The sequence below is a fragment of the Xyrauchen texanus genome, chromosome 1, assembly GCF_025860055.1.
Source record: "Xyrauchen texanus isolate HMW12.3.18 chromosome 1, RBS_HiC_50CHRs, whole genome shotgun sequence".
Taxonomy (NCBI): Eukaryota; Metazoa; Chordata; class Actinopteri; order Cypriniformes; family Catostomidae; genus Xyrauchen; species Xyrauchen texanus.
In genome coordinates this window covers 50,898,841-50,918,463 of record NC_068276.1, presented here as the reverse complement: position 1 = coordinate 50,918,463, position 19,623 = coordinate 50,898,841, and the positions used below count along the sequence as shown (strand labels likewise).

General features: G+C 38.3%; 1 protein-coding gene across 1 annotated transcript in view; it reads left to right on the top strand.

Annotated features, from left to right (window-relative positions):
• The first annotated feature begins 5,970 nt into the window (after positions 1 to 5,970).
• m1ap (meiosis 1 associated protein) overlaps positions 5,971 to 19,623 on the top strand; it is a 32,108-nt gene continuing 18,455 nt past the window's right edge. The window contains exons 1-3 of the mRNA XM_052129221.1: positions 5,971 to 6,222; positions 6,375 to 6,557; positions 13,368 to 13,557. Of these exons, the coding sequence (XP_051985181.1) occupies positions 5,971 to 6,222; positions 6,375 to 6,557; positions 13,368 to 13,557 (625 nt within the window). The remainder of the gene's footprint in view (positions 6,223 to 6,374; positions 6,558 to 13,367; positions 13,558 to 19,623) is intronic.

Genomic DNA, 19,623 nt, shown 5'->3' with positions numbered 1-19,623 from the left:
TCCCTAAGAAACCTAAAATCACAGGACTTAATGACTACAGACCTGTCGCCCTGACATCTGTGGTCATGAAGTCATTTGAGAGACTGGTGTTGGCCCACCTGAAGGACATCACTGCACCCTTTCTGGACCCCTTCAATTTGCTTATCGAGCAAACAGGTCTGTGGATGATGCAGTCAATATGGGTTTGCATCATGTCCTGCAACATCTGGACAGACCGTGGACATACGTAAGGATCCTTTTTGTGGACTACAGCTCGGCTTTCAACACAATCATACCAGATATACTCCGGACTAAGTTAAACCAACTCCCTGTTCCCACCTCTACCTGTCAGTGGATTACCAGCTTTCTGACGGACAGGCAGCAGCTTGTGAGGCAGGGAAAATTAACTTCCACCACCTGTATCATCAGCACTGGTGCCCCCCAGGGATGTGTGCTCTCCCCACTACTCTTCTCCCTGTACACCAATGACTGCACCACCAAGGACCCCTCTGTCAAGCTCCTGAAGTTTTCAGACGACACCACTGTCATCGGCCTTATCCGAGATGATGATGAGTCTGCATATAGAAAGGAGGTTGAACGGCTGGCTTTCTGGTGCAGTCAAAACAACCTGGAGCTGAACACGCTCAAAACAGTGGAGATGATTGTGGACTTTAGGAGGAACACCCCATCATTGTCCCCCTCACCATTCTAAACAGCACTGTGGCAGCAGTGGAGTCATTCAGGTTCCTGGGCACTACCATCTCACAGGACCTGAAGTGGGAGATACACATCGACTCCATTGTGAAAAAGGCCCAGCAGAGGTTGTACTTCCTTCATCAGCTGAGGAAGTTCAACCTGCCACCAGTGCTGCTGAAACAGTTCTACTCAGCAGTCATTGAGTCTGTCCTCTGCACTTCAATACCTGTCTGGTTTGGTGCAGCTATGAAATCTGACATCAGAAGACTACAAAGGACAGTTCGGTCTGCTGAGAGGATTATTGGTTGCCGCCCCCCCCCCCCTTCAAGAACTATACACTTCCAGAGTGAGGAAAAAGGCTGGTAAAATCACTCTGGACACCACTCACCCTGCCCACTACCTTTTTGAACTGTTGCCTTCTGGCCGGCGCTTCAGAGCTCTGAACACCAGAACCGTCAGACACAGGAACAGTTTTTTCCCTCAGGCCATCCATCTAATGAACAATTAAATTGCCCCATTGAGCAATAATGATGTGCAATACACAGTTTAATTTAAATTTAAATTTATATTATCCAACATATCCACTTCTGCCATTACTTACATGCTCTGTACATAATATACTGTTTTTTGTTCTTTATATAACATATTGTAATAGATTTGCACTACGTGTGTGTATGTGGGTATGTATGAAGGTGAGTGTATGTACGTATATGTATAATTATTTATATTGTGTTCTTTTTTGTTTTTAATTACCTATGTCTTGCTGCTGTTTTTGGTATTGTTTGTATTGCTGTAGACTGGAACCTCCTGTCACCAAGACAAATTCCTTGTATGTGTAAGCATACTTGGCAATAAAGCTGATTCTGATTCTGATATATAAAGAAGAAAGAGTATTTTTCTACCATTCCCTCAGTGAAATCTGCTGGTGGGGAAATATTTACCGCAGCCACTGATATTAATAATGCTTTTAAAGAATTCTATATTGATCTTTATAGTTCCAAATCTTCATCTACTGATGAAAATATTAGAAATTTGTGGAACCATTAGAACTTCCTAAACTGACGACTGAGCAAAACAATCCTCTTGAGTCTGAGATAACCTTGGAGGTGCTTGGCGAGGTAATTATTCTACAGAACTACAGAACTGCAAAAACTTATGCTACACTTTTATTTTTAGGAATTATAAAAATAAACTTCCGCCAACAATGACACAAGCCCGGATCAGTCTGATTCTTAAAAAGGACAAAGATCCAAGCCAGTGTAAGAATTAGCAACCAATTGCCCTGATCCAGCTAGACATAAAAATATTTAAAAAAAATTCTGGCTAACCGATTAATTAAAGTTATGAAATCTCGTATATATACAGATCAGGTGGGGTTATTCAGGGCTGCAGCTGTTCTGATAACATTAGGCATTTCATCAATATTATGTGGTCAGTGGCAAATGATCAGACTCCGGTCACTATCATCTCACTTTACGCTGAAAAGGAGTTTGATATGTTAGAATGGGATTATCTTTTGAAGATTTTGGAACTATACGGGTTTGGGAATACTTTTTTTGGATGGATTAACTTTATAGACACCCGGTAGTGGCAGTACAAACAAATGGATTAATTTCAGATTATTTTACTCTGGATAGGGGCACCCGGCAGGGTTGCCCTCTCTCCCCATTATTGTTCTGTCTTGCCTTGGAACCTGGATAAGAAAGGAGGATGATTTTCCAGGGGTGATGGCGCATAAGCTTCTGTTTTATGCAGATGATATTTTATTATTCATCTCTGACCCTTCTAGATCTATCCCTTGCAGAATGATTCATTAATTTTCTAAGTTCTCGGGATACAGATATAATTGGTCTAAATCCGAAGCTTTGGCTCTGACAGCATACTGACAGATAACGGCTTTACAGCTGGGTGCCTTTCAGTGGCCCAAACAGGGCATTTGGTATTTTATTCCCAGCAAATTTGTGTGATTTATAATTGGTGGGCTAGGCCTATACCCAAGATTTTGTTTTATTATTATGCATTTGGTCTCTGACATTTGGCTCACTGGTCGCTTCCATCTGAGATAGTCCCTCCCTGGTTTTGTATTGAACAGGAAGTTCTTGCCCCTATTTCGCCATTGCAAAGCCTTTCTATCAAACTAACCGGATAAGTTAAATTACACCCCGTTATCTCACATTTGCACTCGGTATGGACAAACGTGTCCAGAGTGTTTAATTTGGACATTTGTTTAAATGTTGCCTCGAGCTAATGGCTGAACCCCAAATTATGTATTAATAAGTCCCCTTTCTGCTGGTCAGAGTTGACTGTGAGGGAGCTTAATACACTCGTGACCTAAATGAGAGCGGAGTGTTGAGATCCTTTATAAATCTGGTTCAATATTTTGGGATTCCCAGATCTCAGTTCTTTAGATATTTACAGCTGCACCACCTGCTCTGTACTATTTTTGGGACCAGCATATACTCTGCATTTGGAAGAGGCTTTTATCCAAAGTGACTTACAGTGCACTTATTACAGGGACAATCCCCCCGGAGCAACCTGGAGTTAAGTGCCTTGCTCAAGGGCCCAACAGTGGCACCTTGGTGGTCAGTAACCCTGAGCCTCAACCACTGAGCCACCACTGCCCCCATATATATATGTTTTGTTTTTCTGTGTTCAATATATAAATCAATAAAAAGTGTTTATCAGGAACAAAAGTGACCAATGTAAATGAAAACGAAAATTCTGGGTTCAATAGAGGTTAAGCTCAATCAACAGCATTTTTGACATAATGTTGATGCCCACAAAAATGTATTTGAACTTGTCTCTCCATTTCTTTGGAAAAAAGCAAAAATATGAATTACAGGCGAGGCCTATACAATGAAAGTGAATGGGGCCAATCTTTAAATGAAAAAATCGAAAGTTTCAAAAGTATAGCCACAAGACGTAAACAATATGTGTGCTAACATGATTTTAGTGTAATAAATTCACTAAGAAACTAAGCTTTGATAGGTACATTTATATCCAATTTTTACAACTTTATTGATTGGCGACATAATGCCATAAACCCTAAAACGACCATAAAATGAGGATTTAAACAATGTTACAGATCAAATAATACACAAGTTTTAACAGAACAATCGCTGTAAGCGCTTTTATTCACATATATTTTTATTCTACATTTAAACCCTCCAAAAATGAGCCCTATTCACTTCCGTTGTATGTGCCTCACTGCAACCTGTTTTTTTTTTTTTTTTTAAGAAAATGATTGACGTGTTTAATTTAAGTTTTGTGGTAATCAACATTATGCCACAAATGCTGTCCAATGTGCTTAACTTTAATTGAACCTGGAATATTCCTGTAAAAACAAAAACAATAATAATAAAATTTATATATATATATATATATATATATATATATATATATATATATATATATATATTATAATAATTATAAATTAATTAAAAAGCTGATTTTATGTGTATTATATAATATTATATTATAATTATAATTATATATTTGGGTGCATGCACTGGCCTACACCACCAGGGGCGCATGGAATGTGTTTTAGAGTGCGTAAAGAAGAAACTGACGGTCGAAGGGTTTTTGTGATTTGCTGTGTTGTTGGTCACCTCATAATGCTGGTTACTGCCTCTGGAAAAAATTAACAATAATACAAAGGCTTCGTAGACACTTATGTTATTACGCGACTCTAATAAACAATTGATGCTCGTAATAATAACTTATCTACTGAGTAACTTTTGAAAGCCAACGGACGACGGCAACTCAGCTCGCGCGAGTTTAGGTCATATTTTTTAAGTCAGGTAAATGTTTGTTAAATATATCTGTTAAGTCATAAATAAATATTTGTTCATGTTAGTTAAAACTTGTCTTTAATCAGTGGTTGTCTTGAGTGTCTTAACTGCAGCAAGTAAACCGTACATGAATACTGAAATTACACCTAGCGTCGTCTCTCATCATGTCCCTTTACTCATTAGCACCATCTGCTGCTCATCGCAGGATAGCGAGTCTGAAGAACTGTTTTTAGAGCAGATAAAGTGTCTTTTGTCGACGGTATCGTACTTAAAGCGGAGGGAAAGTCCTAAGGCACAGCATTAGTGCGCTCAAAGAGCTCTCTTGTTAAGTGGGATAGCATTGATGAGTCCTTAGATTGCAGAGAGCTGCTTTTAACCAATTTGCCCAATCTGCCCAGGCATGGCCAACAATATCCCTCTTTGTGTTTTACAGCTTTGGAAAAAGAGGCTATAGATGTTTTGTCCTCAGTCTTTATTCTATTCTCAGAAGAACATTTTTGTTCACATTAACAGATGATTAAGCTTGAAGTTTCCTCTTTAAGCTGCTGTGGTGACTTTAGGAGAATTTGTTCGGTTGTGAAATATGCATCTGTGTTCTATAAAATAGCTCTTTGTATCACAGTTATCACATTAATTTTCACCCATAGGGAGCATTAAGTTCAGTTTCTTGAGTTTCAGACACTGGAAGTTAAAACCTCCAGTGTCTGATTTTGTAATCTCAGTGTTACAGCTTTTGACAATAAAGTTAGTCACCTCTAAATGGGTCTGTACCTCTGCTTTGGGGGAAAGATTGGCATTTCATTACGAAAAAAATAAATACAAGTAAAGCTCAATTGAAAGAATTTATATTATAATGTTTTTTGCAAAGATATATTTTACTTGTCCTTTATTTTCTTTAAAAAAAAAAAAGCAAACAATTACAGTGAGTTGCAGTGAGGCACTCGTAAGTGAACGGGGCAAATTTTGGGGGGGTTGAAGGATAGAAATGTGAAGCCTATAATTGTATTAAAAGATTTGCATTGGTTATCCTGTCATAACCTGTGTATTAATTGGGCTGTAAAGTTGTTTAAATAGTTTTTATGGTCATTTTAGGGTTCAAAATCTTATGCCGTCATGGCAACAAAGCTGTAAAATTTGAGTAAGTGATTTTATCACACTAAAATCATGTTAACATACATAAATCCTTTGCCTATACTTTTGAAACAGTGAGCAATTTAACGTTTACAAATTGGCCCCATTCACTTCTATTGTAAGTGTGTCACTGTAACCCAGATTTTCTTTTCTTTTCTTTTTTAAAGAAAAGGATGGACAGGTGGAAATACGTTTTTGTGGTAATCAACCTCATGCTACAAATGCCATTTATTGAGCTTAATTTGTATTGAACAAAGATCAGTTAATTAAATGTATTGGCTTTTGTAAACTTCCTGTTATATCTAACCAAACCTGCTATTAGCCCAGTATAATAATATCCATATTTTTGTCTTCCTCTTTGTGTAGGAGCACCATGAGTGCCAGAAACAGATCCTGCTCCTCTTCTTTCATCCAAGCATGCAGCTCGTCCTCTTTTACCAGGCAACCACCTCGTGTGTTGATAGTGGATGCCTCACCACCCTGGTGGTCAGAGACATGCTCTGTTTTTTGTCAGGCCCTGGAAAATTTCTTTTTTTTGACCAGCAGTCTGGCTGGGCCCGTTCGTCTACCCCTTCTTAGTGTCTTTGCCATCAATGTACAGCTAGAGTGCCTTCTGCCCTTTGTGGTGAGGATGAGCCCTGTATTACAGTGTGTTTGACAAAGTTCTATAGATTGTTGTGGTTCTTACCATGGTATAATTTAATGGAAAAAATATGCATATGTCTTTATAGATTGTCTCCATTTACCTGTTAATTCCTTCTCGTTCTCTTCTCTCAGCATGTTAAGGGGAATTTGACACGCCTGCTCTCCTGTGTAGAAGAGCTGCGTTCTCTTCCTCAGGAGGGCTGCATTCGGCAGCGGGGGGCACTCCTTAAACAGGCAGTGCTGGACAGCCTGCAGCAGTTTAAACAATACATGTGTCATACAACTCTTGGGGACATCAACAGCAACTGTGTGGAGGTGAGAACTTAGACTTACGTTACTAAATACCCCAACACATTCAGAGAAGTTCTTTTTACATACTGTTTGCGAACATTCAGACACTGGCCACACTGCAGGGGGAGGCATTTAGAGATATATATATTTAAGTATGAGGGTGCTCAATTCTACTTGTAAAATATCAACCAATATGACATTAAAATGTGTAATCAATGACTTCTTGCCTCATTCTATGAGGAAAATTCACATGAGATCAGTAAAAGAAGCTATATTAACTACTTGATGATGATTTAAAGCAATATAAATGCAGTGGATCATGTACTGTATATTTTGTAAGGTTTACGTTGTGCATTCATGGTGCTAATGGGCAAACACGCTATATGTGGCCATAATATGCACCGATTACACTCTGGTATTATAATTATATGATGAAACTGATCATAACAATCGTACAAATGTAGGTAAGTTTGCAGCGGTTCACTAATAACGTAATAAGCTGCACGACAGCATGTTCATGTTGACTGATCTTAACTGTCTGAACAACGTAAACAGAATTAGCTGTCGACCTCAAAGTAGTTGGAGTTCCAGGTCACACTTACTGATGCTGTTATGAACCATCAAACTAACGTAAAAACACCTTCGTTTTGGTCAGATTTTTTCTAAATTAGGGGTGGGTAAAAATATAGTTTTTCCGATGCATCACAATCTTCATTTGAATGAGTTCTATATTCATTCTTAAATCCCAAGATCGATCACATCCCTCCACTACAATGAGAGGAATTCACTTGCATTTTCAACCAAATTTTGGGCTATGTGACTAAAGTGAATCTATTTGGCAACAGGCTGGTAAATGTTTACATTTCACTCACCAGTAATTGTGTAGTTTAGTCATGAAGTGTTCAGCAGTGAGATTCTTTTACATCGTGTTGAAAGTACAAGTTGTTCCTAGTAATGTGTGTCCAAAGAGGAGATCCATGCAACCCATTTGTCATTGAATACTGTCTCTTTTAATGCCCTTTCTGTTCATTACAGTCAGTTGTTGATCAAAAACAACTACAAAAAAACATTTAATTCTAATCATGTAACGCACATATGAGCTAAAGCCATTCGAGTCCTCTGTAATTAACATGCATTCATTTAAAGGCTGTAATGTTCGTTGAGGTGAAGCGAAAGTTCAAGATATAATTGCAGCTTTTAATGAAGTTACACAAAGCAAAATCAGGAAATCCTCAAACACAGGAAACATTAGAAATCAAGAAAACAAACATTATAACCATAAAGGACAAGAACTGACAATGAAAAGAGGAAAATGCAGGAATTAAATACACAAGGAACACCTGGGACTAATAATCATAAGAGTCAATGAAACAAAGACAATAAAAAAAAACTACATTACCCATAATCAAACACAAGACAGGCAGAGAACAATAAACATACATGGAGACCCCTAGTGGTTGCCCGCAGATTGCCGTGAACCAGGAGACAGGGTGGAGCGGGCAGACAGCCAGGAGACCAGGGCAGACCAGGCGAGCGGCCAGGAGACTAAGGAGACCAGGTCAGACCAGTCAGACAACCAGGAGACCAGGGCGGACATTGCGGAGCAGCAGATGACCACTGAGAACCCTGTGGATGGCCATTAGAAGCTGGCAGGTCCAGGCAAAAGGGGAATTATAGAGCTTAAAAAAGAGAACAGCTGGGGACTCAGGAGGTCAAGCCAACATGGGACACAAAAGGCCCGGAGGTCAAGGCACCATGGGTATCAAAGTGTTCAGACTTCAGAGTAGCTGGGGACTCAGAGGGCAAGGCACTAGAGGACTAGGAGAGCAAGGCACTGGGGGATTCGGAGACCAAGGCACTAGGGAGCAAAGTAATAGGGAGCAAGGCAGCTGGGAACTCAGAGGCCAGGGAAGCTGAGGATTCAAGGGGCAGAGCCATGGAAGACTCGAGGGGCAGAGCCATGGAAGACTCAAGGGTCGAGGCTGGAGGAGGCAGAGTCTCAGGAAGCTTGGAGAACAGAGCCACAGGGCACTGAATAGAGTGGCTTGTGTCTGACAGCTGCTTGCCAGTGGACTGAGCAACAGACTGGTCGATGGCTGCTGGGGACTGGACTGGATCATTGATGGTCACAGGGGACTGAACAGGCTCACCGGAGAACGGCCTCCATAGCCGGGAGCGCTGGCAGCAACTGGGGAACGGCCTCCGTGGCAGGGAGCGTTGGCAGCGACTGGGGAACAGCCTCCATGGCCGTGCTGGCAGCGACTGGGTAACGACCTCCATGGTCGGGAGCGCTGGCAGCGATGGGGGAACGGCTTTCATAGTCTTGAGCATTGGTAGCGGCAGGGAAACTTCTCCTCTTATGGAAGGCCAGGAGCACAGTTGAGGGTACGGCCTCCGTGGCTCTGGGATGGACGAGGTCTCAGGTGCTAGCTCTGGGACGGCAGAGGCTTCAGTATATGGCTGTTTGACTGTGGCAGGCGTGGATGCTGGCTCCTTTGACCATGGCAGACGTGGATACTGGCTTGAGAACCATGGCAGGCAGGGGCGCTGGCTCGTGGACCGTGTCAGGCGGGAGCGCTGGCTTGTGGACCATGGTGGGCAGGGGCGCTGGACCCTAGTAGTTGCAAAGTTAATAATTACAAAGGCACTGTTTACAGAAATGCCAGTTTTCTTAAAGAGACAGTACCCGTTTCAACAAGTGTTCAACAAATCAATGTAAATACTTGTAAAGAGTACAAATATTGCAATTTCTCAGTAAATATTTAATAAAAATAATATATGAAGTACATCTTATTTATTGATTGAAAACATTTATTTTTTCATTTTTAAAATACAAAATGTGACAACAATGATGAAAAAGTAATAACATTAATTAACTTAGTTTAAAGGCCCCTGTATAATTAACAGCATTAGCTGGGAGAGAATGTATTTTATATGTAATCAAAAGGGACATTATAACTGAAATAAACCCATATAAATTGATATTGGATAGAATCGGAATCAAATCGAGAGCTCGTGAATCGGAATCGAATTGAATAGGGAAATCTGTATCAAGCCCTTTTCTAAATTACGTCAAACCCGTTTTCGTATGAAGTATGCAAATGCCTTAAATACAGAAGTGCTTTTGTGACTAGAAAACTAGAGTAGGCAAGTTCAGCAAAGATCTGAGACATTTAAATTTCTTGTAGATGTATTAGATTCCTATTCCTTAGTCACTCTTGTTGCTTAATGAAGACCTGCCCTGGGATCTTATCCTTCAGATCAATAGTTGCTGCTTTTCAATTTAAGCATCTGCCCCCTGGCTTAGTTTTCGAGTGATTCAACTTAATGCATTATTTAAACCTCCTTTGTTTAAAGTGTTTTCTGCAATAGGCCTTTTCAAAACATGGGCTTTCAAATTGAAATTTTCAACCAATGAATCCAAAGCTCATTTAAACTCCACCATCAGCCTTGAATGAAGATGTTGGCGTACTTACACAGACCACATGGCCCTCATCAGCCACTCTCTTCTCAGCAGGCTTTAAACACAGCACTAATGTCCCCCCCACAGGAAAAAGAGCAGAGGACAAGTGCATTTTAATCAGATTATATAGAATTTTTTTTGTACCCTTAATGGGATTATATGGTGGATATGGGCTTGTTCTCGGTCTCATTTTGCAGCGACATAGATCCAAAAGAGCCATTGTAATCATACAAAAGATGTCTGTGATATGATGAGAGAGATACTGAAGCTTTAATGTATTTATGTGTTTGTAAAATTAGCACTATGACTCTCTTTGTTTTATATGTCATCCATAGCAGCTTTAAATATTAATTTATTGTTACTGAATTAGTTCTACTGTCTATTATTCATTACACAGTTAAACTTCAGAGACAGATGTTTTTGTGCTCTGTTTCACTGTAGCCTTGAGTTGGAGTGTAATAAAAAAAAAAAGAATTGTACAGGGGTGTAAAGTAACGAATTACAAATACTCACCTTACTGTAATTGAGTAGTTTTCCAAGGAATTGTACTTTTTTAAGTAATTTATAAATGTTATACTTGAGTACACTTTAATTGCTGTAACTGTACTTGAAATGTGCTATTTTCCCACCGACTGTGTTTGCTACTTCCCTGTCCTGATTTTATTTTTATCTGTCAACATAATTGGCTAGGGAGAGTCTCGTGACTCCCGTCAAATCAAATCACATGTAAAAAAAACTTGAATGTAGATCAGGCACCAACTGCTATGGATGTGGAGGATGCATCAAGCACAGTTGAACACCTGAACATCACGGCCACAGCCAAAAGTAGTGAGTGGTTTTATCGTTTCCTTGTTAATGTTGTTTGATTAATAGCCTTTATTTGACATTTCCTACTAGACCGTGCTCAATTCAGTAACATGTGCACTTCAAGTCTGACATTTTGATGCAAATATTCTTTTTGTCCCACTGTTTACATTCACTTTTAGACAAAAATGACTGCGTTTACATTAATGCCTCAACAAGATGGGCATTGGCGGAATTATGAAGTGTATATGACCGTTTAGGCGCACAAACATTAGCCGCCTGTCAATCAAACAGCACGCAGCTACACACGTCAGGAAATGAAAAGTCAGTCACCCAACCAGTGGTTGTATTGCTACCGCGATTGATGTAATGAGCACCCCTGGTCTAGATGTAGAACATAGGCTAAGTATAGAAAATGACTCAAAAGTTTTAAATCGATATTGAGGACATCTTTTTTTTTTTTCAGATAAACATCAAGATTGTTTTATCGCCAAGCCCTATTGATAACATTGCCTTACTCTCTCACATCAAACCAATTATCTCAGTGATAGAAAGCTAATTTACAGGCTACATTATAGACACACAAAATCTAGTTAGCAGAAATATTAAATTTACCTCTTAAAATTAGAGACAGGATTAATGCTGATATCTGGCTTGAGCAAGTGAAACTCACATGACACAGCCATGCAATTGTCCTTTTCACTGCGAAATATTGAGTAACTTGAGTAGCTTTAAAATATTAATGTAATGGAATAAAACAGTGATATTTTTAAGTCATATTTTTTTTATAATATTGTTAGTTTTTTTTTTAATAATACTGACACCTGATGTTGAGCGTGTGTTAATTTGTATAATAAATTACCAGGAAAGTAGAGATGATACAATATTTTATAATTATGCTTAGCCTTTATCAAGTTTTTTCTTATGCCTGATAGAAAAGTATAAACCTTTGTAGAGCAATATTTCAGGCAGAACTTTCCACCTGTCACAAACTTCTGAAAATTGTGCATCATGCATTAGAATGAAAACACATCTATTTCTGGGCTTAAAAGATAAAGGACTTAATGTGGAACATTGTATCTCAAAAGGAGGACAATGTGGCGGCCCCCCATGTATTACTTAAAGAAATAGTGAAAAATTCACTAGAAAATTTAAATACTCTCATCATTTATTCACCCTCATGCCATCCCTTTCTTTCTTCAATAGAGCACAAATTAAGATTTTTAGAAGAATATTTCAGCTCTGTTGGTCCATACAATACAAGTGAATGGATGCCAAAATTGTGATGCTCCAAAAAGAACATAAATGCTGCACAAAATTAATCCATATGACTCCAGTGTTTAAATCCATGACTTCAGAAGTCATATGATAGATGTGGGTGAGAAACAGATCAATATTTAAGTCCATTTTTGCTAGAAATTATTCTCCCTGACCAGTAGATGGCGATATGCATGAAGAATGTGAATCACCAAAAACAAAAGAAGAAGAACGTGAATGCTAAAGTGGAGATTGACTGAGCAGGGAGGAGAATTTATGGTAAAAATTGACTTAAATGTTTATCTTTTTCTCACCTAACCTATCATATCTCTTCAGAAGACATGGATTTAACCACTAGAGTCACATGGATTAGGCTGCTTTTATGCTGAATTGTGTGAATTTTGGATCTTCAAAATTCTGGCTTCTATTTACTTGTATGGACCAAAAGAGCTGAGATATTTTTCTAAAAATCTTAATTTTTGTTCTGATGAAGAAAGAAAGTCATACATATCCAGGGTGGCATAAGGGTGACTAAATGATGAGAGAATTAAAATTTTTGTGTGATTATTCCTTTAAAGCCCAGTGTGGCCCCTGCACCAATCATCTGCTCTAACGGCTCTATTGTGCGGGACATGAAACGCCAATTGACCCTTCTTTTTTTTGAGGTTTTTTTTTAGATTCCTTGCATTGTTTTAAAAATGTTTTATGCACAACAATAACTCTCAGTCAGCATTAAGGAGAATGTAGACCCTACACATAAACTGATATTAAAAATAACTTTTTCATCTTTTCGTTTCTGTAATCATGTTGCCCTTTTATTTTTATTTTTTTAAATCAGATTCATGTAGTGTTTACAGTATCATAGATAAGTGATGTATTTTAAAAGTTGTCAATCACAAACACCCATAAAATACCTATTTTGTTTTTATTCTTTCTGGCAAACAGCCATAAAAGGGAATGCAAATTACGGTATGTGTGCTACATTCATTCTCTATTTACATAGTTTTTATTATGAAGGGGCATAGTTTTCGCAACTCAGTACTCAATACTCACTACTCATGAGTACTTTTAAATGAGCTACTCTTTTACTCTTACTTGAGTAGTTTTTAGGACAGGTACTTTTACTCTACTCATACATTTTTTTTTTAGAAGTAACAGTACTTTTACTTGATTAAGTACTAAACTACTAAATACTTTACTAAATTATATTGTATATTATTGCACACAGACTGAGTTTCCTGATTTTGGTGATCTTTTCACAACTGCATTCTTTAGTCATTACCAACATCGTAAAATTTTTATTTTCTAAGGTGACTGTAGTGACTTGTCAGCCAGGCCAGACAGTCCTGAGACAGCTGGAGCAGGGCCTGAAAAACTCTGATCTAATGAGCCTGCGCAAGCTTCTGGTGATTCACATTACCCTCCAGCATAGTCTCTCAGACAGATCTCCAGCCTGTAGCCCAGAGGCACCATCTTCAGAAGATCACAAAGACCATGAAGGTACAGTAGGTTGATGTATTTATTCAGAATTAGAAAGGGCAGGTTACTCTTAGTCACTGAGCTTGTGGTATTACAGCACATAGCACCTGCGTCTTATTCACTAACCACTCACAATCTAGTTTAAGCAGGCACAATCAGTGCTGTAACAGCCACATGCTGTGTCTTGAGTATTTAAATTAAGACATATTTTTTTCACACAAAAACACCTTCTTCCTATGTAAATTATAGGTTGTGCTTCATTCACTAAACTGTGCTATTTGCCTGAAGCAAAAACATATCACAGTAAATTTGATTAAATGTACATATGCATCTCTTTCTCCCAAGCATTACAGCTCACTCCCCTACGAGTCCAATTTTAATTCTGATTTGTCTCACTCATCTCCTAAAAAGAGACGCTTGTGTACAATTTGTATTGATAATATCAGCAGCACTAATTCATCAAATGATCAGATGGTGGAGAAGAGCTTTATAACCTGGCATATAATCAAGATTCGTGGTGTAGTCAAGCACACTTTTGCACATTCAAGAGAGGATTAAGGTGTCTTGATCATAGCCTGCATTCTCTGCTATTTTGCACTCAGGACTGGCCCCCAAGCTCGGAATTTGTTGTACAAATTGCATTCAGAAAAAAAGTCTTGCCACGTATGTGCCATTGCCTGATCAGCATTATTTCTTCAGTGAATGGGGTGCTAAACCAGCGCAGACAACGGGTGCAATTACACAGCTCATTTACTGGGTTCAATTAATTCTTATTTATTACTCATTGCTTGGTAAGCATCACAGATTACACTTTATACCTATTTACAGTACATCTGCAACATCTTCCAACCAAAGAATTAATGGAGAGTTCAGCAGGAAAACTGACATAATTTCCTTGTTTCAAAATTACATTATTTTTGTTTTAAAAAATGAAAATAAAAGACGAGTCACATACCCATACAAATCTCAATTCAAAAGGAGTTTTAGGTGATAGCTTTTTATGTGCATGTTTCTGCCAGAATTTTGAGCCCTCTCTTGTTTTCTGCATAATTATTTTAATTAAGGTGTTGTAGTCGGCGGTCTCAGGATTTCATACCACATACAGTGAAATGAAATTCCAAGGGTGAAAGAACAAACCAGGCTCCAATTAAGAAACAGCCAAACACTCAAATCTGTTTGTGATCTGATAGGTAGTAATTTAAAAGTCAAGAGAGGGCAGAGGAATATGAGTGAAATGCAGGGGAAAATTTATAATCAACATGAGATGATATCTTAGGCCAAATGTCATCAAATAATTTCTTAGTGGGATGATCCCACACTTTTTACATTCTTATTGTGACCATGAGTACACTCATAGTTACATGATCAGCATTCATGTTGAGGCCAAGTTTTCAATAACTATTTGAATATCCAGTGAATACTTGTAATATTATACTGTAACAGGGTTAGAGTGGGCAAGGAGGAGGTGGGAACTGGACGAACCATCAAAATAACATTTAATGAAAACTTAAAAGGACACAAACATAAACGCTCACGGCAGCTGCGTGTGGCTCTCTCTCTAGCTCGAAATGCAGCATCCGACTCGGCTTTATCCCTCTCCTCGACTGATTAGCCCGATCGTTGCACTCATGGCCCGGCCCTGCCCTCCTCCTTGTCACACTCTACCCTCCTTTGCCACTGGCCGGCGAACCCATCACAAATTGGTGTCCATTCACTTTGGATGAATTGGATGAAGCTAAAAACCTGGAATAATTTCCTTAAAAATCTTAAATCCTGTTCTGATGAAGTAAGAAGGTCATATACATGTACATCTTGGATGGCCTGAGGCTGAGTAAATGATCAGCAAATTGTAATTTTTGGGTGAACTATTCCTTTTATTGGAAATTTGGTTGGTGCTCAGAAAGCCTGTGTAATGTAAATGTTCCAGAGTTTTTTCTCTTTTTCAAGTTGAATATTTACAGTACCTTTGTGCCTTGAGTGTGTGAAATGAATGGGGTGTTCTTTTTTCCCTTCAAAGAATACTTAGAGCACTAAGACTACAGTGCACACCCTCTTGCTGTTTCTCTGGAAAATTGTGTAGGCTGGACATTGCATAATGTCTAAAGAAGAAAAAGCAAACATTCAAATGCTTCAGGATATAGGAGAAATCACAACAGTTCCAATCAATCACCAAAGCATTCTTTCTTTCAAAAGAAACAACAATTAGGCTTAGGGCATTTCAAGAGCATAGCACTGTATGCACTATCCCATCCTTGAAATTGCAGTTATATAAAAATAACTGCTTTACAGTCACAGACAGATCACTAATCTGACTGGACTGCTGTAGTCTAGCAGATAGGTCTAGTAAAGAGAAGTTTGAGGTCATGTTGTCAATTTTGTTTGAATGGATGAAGTCCATACCAGCTTTATTATTGATTGTTCTCAGGGGAGCAGCTGAAGGGATAATGGCCTCATATCAGTTGACCTATACACGTACATGCAGAAACATACATATTTCTCTGGCTCAATTTTTACCCTGACTGCCTCACACTGCTTCACAAACTCAGGTGTGAGCAGATAGACTGACACAGAGGTCCAGCATCCCTCCCTCTCTGACATCCTATTTTTAACTTTTAGCAGACGAACTCAAGTGTGACGAGGACCTCACAATCAGCATTTTGACACTGTGCCTGAGGAAGGAAATAAGACCATGTGTGCGTGTGCGTGTGTGTGTGTGTGTGTGTGAGAGAGGGAAAGAGAGAGAGGGAGAGAGAGAGAGAAACAGTCAGTGTGTTTGGCTGAGCTACCATATGATAATATATAACTATATTATCGGCCGATATTAGCCTTTCACCAATATATTTTTACCGATATGCACAGAAATGAAAACAATTTTCAGAACATATAATGTAGAAAAGAATGCTTTAGAATTGGTGTCATTATGTAGTTTGTCCAGCAGAGCACGCTCTCTGAGATGACGGTGGCTCTGCAGACAGGGCGGATTTAAGCGATGTGGAGTTCAGCGGTGTCTTTGCGTTAAGTTGCTAACTAGTTTGTGAACTACATACTGGAAAGTTAATAAACAATGACCCCATCATTTTCCTTTTTCAATATAACTAATATAATCTTAACCCTGTCCCTGACAACCATGTCGCTCATGTCTGTTTGCTGTTAGCCAGCTATATTTTGTCAGTGCAGTAAGTGATGTAGCAGATTGAAAGGTAAATATCAGAGCATCTTTTTGCAGCTCAGCAGACAACGGTACGGTAGTGGATTGTGCATGTTGAGTGTTGATTTCACGCTACGCTGTTACCTAGTTGGCGAGACTCAATGCTGGTCCATCTTTTACTCTCTGTGACAACGAGCGTATAGCTAACTAGCTAACCATGTAGCTTCTTTCATTACTTGTCAACTGAGTGGAAGCTAATGTGTAAACATGTATTCACCAAACTGTTTTGTTCAGGATTCACAGTTTGGTACCCCCTTCAACCGAACAATTCCAGACAATGCATTTACAAAATTGAATATTTAAAAGTCTTTGAAAGTTCCCCTGAACTTGTGTAGCAGAATATAGTGTAACACCGCTGCCGCTGTTTTTCTCTTGTCTCAGCAGGTGTAAATGCTTCTTGTTTTACAACTTACCAATAATTGACTGGCAGTATCAACATATTCAGCATTTGACTGATACTAAACAGTACTGATATTTATTTAGCTTTTTAATTATTTATTTTAATTATCAGCATTTGACTGATACTAAACATACAGTACTGATGTTTATTTAGCTATTTATTTTAGTTTTATTCTTTATTTTAATGGTCAGCATTTGACTGATACTAAAGAGTACTGATGTTTATTTAGCTATGTATTGTATTTGAATTTATTCTTTATTTTAATGGTCAGCAACTGACTGATACTAAAGAGTACTGATGTTTATTTAGTTATTCATTATATGTTTTTCTATTCTTTATTTTCCCAGTGTTCATTTATAGAATTTGTTGATAATGTATAATAATAATGTCAAATTCTTTGATAAAAATATTTGTTTAAGAAAGCAGCCTTCCGAGTACCTTTGCATAGTCATATCAGTGCAAAATTGGTGAACAGTCCACATAGAAAAGGTCTGTTTTCATTCCAGCACAAAAATTAACTATACTATTACTATTAACTATAACACTTTTTCTCATATCCCTCAACATTATTTTTGCCCCTTTTAGGTTGCAACACTGTTTTATTTTTATTTTTTTAGAAATTGCAGATTTAGTGATGTGAGTCATGGGAGCAGGATGGTCCAACCTCACCACCCGCCCCCATCACCCTCTATAACTTACCCCTCCTTTTGGTCCGAAGTGTTGCCATGGTAATTGCATGGCGTGATTAGGGTAACATGCTGATGTGAAAAGCAGGACCTATGTTAATGTCACTCATGCTGTTGTTTGGTAAGATAAAGTGTGAATGAGTGTGAGTGTGTGGAATTTTGGGATATATTGCCAGTCGTTAGAAAGCTTGCTGCAAATTAGGGCTATGTATTAGCCCCTTGAGGCCGAACTGGTTACGACAACAGTCAGAATCATGAGCGTTTTTTTCTTTGTTATTTTTGCTGAAAGGCTTAGCTCTCTGTGTGTGCAACACGAATCTGTTGCTTTTACTCTGAAAGTCTCAAGTTTTCTCATTCTCAGTTTCATTCTGTACATTTTCAATGAAGCTAAATTATTTACCACTGTGTGTCTCAGAATATTTTCTCAGCTCATTGCACTAATGGTGATGAATTTCTTTCTCTTTATCTATTTCCTCAAATAATTTTTCAGTAACATCTGGCCCCTTCTGTTTGTAGCCCATTAGTGAGTTTTAGTGTCATACATCACTTTGGTCTGAGTCTAAACATGAGCAGCAGGTTATATCAGGTGAAAACAGTCTCTCCCATATACATCATCTAACACATGCACACAGATATCTGACACAACTTTATATCTGTGCAGCGTAATAAAGACAGCCTTGTAATCTTTTGGAGGCCATGTAGACACTTAACCCAAGTTCCGAAAACAAGCCTAATTTAATCAAACCACTGGGATTGGACATTGTTTTCATTGCCCAGACCTATGGTCTCAGATATACTTGAGAATGTAGAAAATGCAGCATTATGTCATATTCTCATCTGGCCTCATTAGCTGTTAGTTTTAGGTAGTAGAAACAAGTCCTCCCTAATCTCTGATTAGCTTGTTGGGTCAGCAGTGTTTTGCTTCCACCCTGTAACAAACATGTAACCATTCTTAACTACTGCTTTACATAGTTTCTTAATCTAAGTCTTTCCTTATAAGCTTTAGCATCAGTGAGCTAGCACCGAACCAAACTGCAATCTGTTTGTTTGAGTGGCCTAAATGGGCCAGACAAAACAACACTGGCTAAACCAGGGTGTGTACAAACCTTTTCTACTGGGGGCCAGATGCAAAAAGAAATGGTAAGTGCATCGTAAAAAATAAATAAATAAAAGTTACTAGATGCAATGCGACTAGATTGCCACTATTGCATCATATTTATATTCCATGCTTAATATTATGCACATTTGAATCACATGTTTTTATCAAGAAAGAACACTTCTCAACAAGAACACTTAATAGCAATAGAATAGTGATGCCGGTTCAGAAATTAGGAGGCCTGGGGCAAAAATTCCCCAAATGTGACAAAATGCCCTAGGTTCTGTTTTTTTTTGTTGTTGTTTTTTTAATACCATTTGATACAGTCCTTAAAATTCTACTTCAAGAGTAGCATTACTTATATGACATAAAATAGGTTTTAAAAAAGAAGTAAATTTAACACAGTACATTTTATATATTTAGAAAAAATGCCCTCATAAACATAAAAATGCCCCTGAAAATTAGATTCAGTGGGCAATTATTGGCCCCTTTATCGAAAAGTTCATTTCTGACAATGCAGTAATTTAACATTATATGAAATATTATGCTATGTTCAATTCCTATTTGATATTGTGTTTTAACTTTAAAGTCCATTAAGTGTCAATGCAAAGCACGTAGATCTGCTTCTGAGCAGTTTTGGGTGTGACACTTGGGTGTGATCTTAATGATCAGAATATTTTTTGCTTTGACATTATTC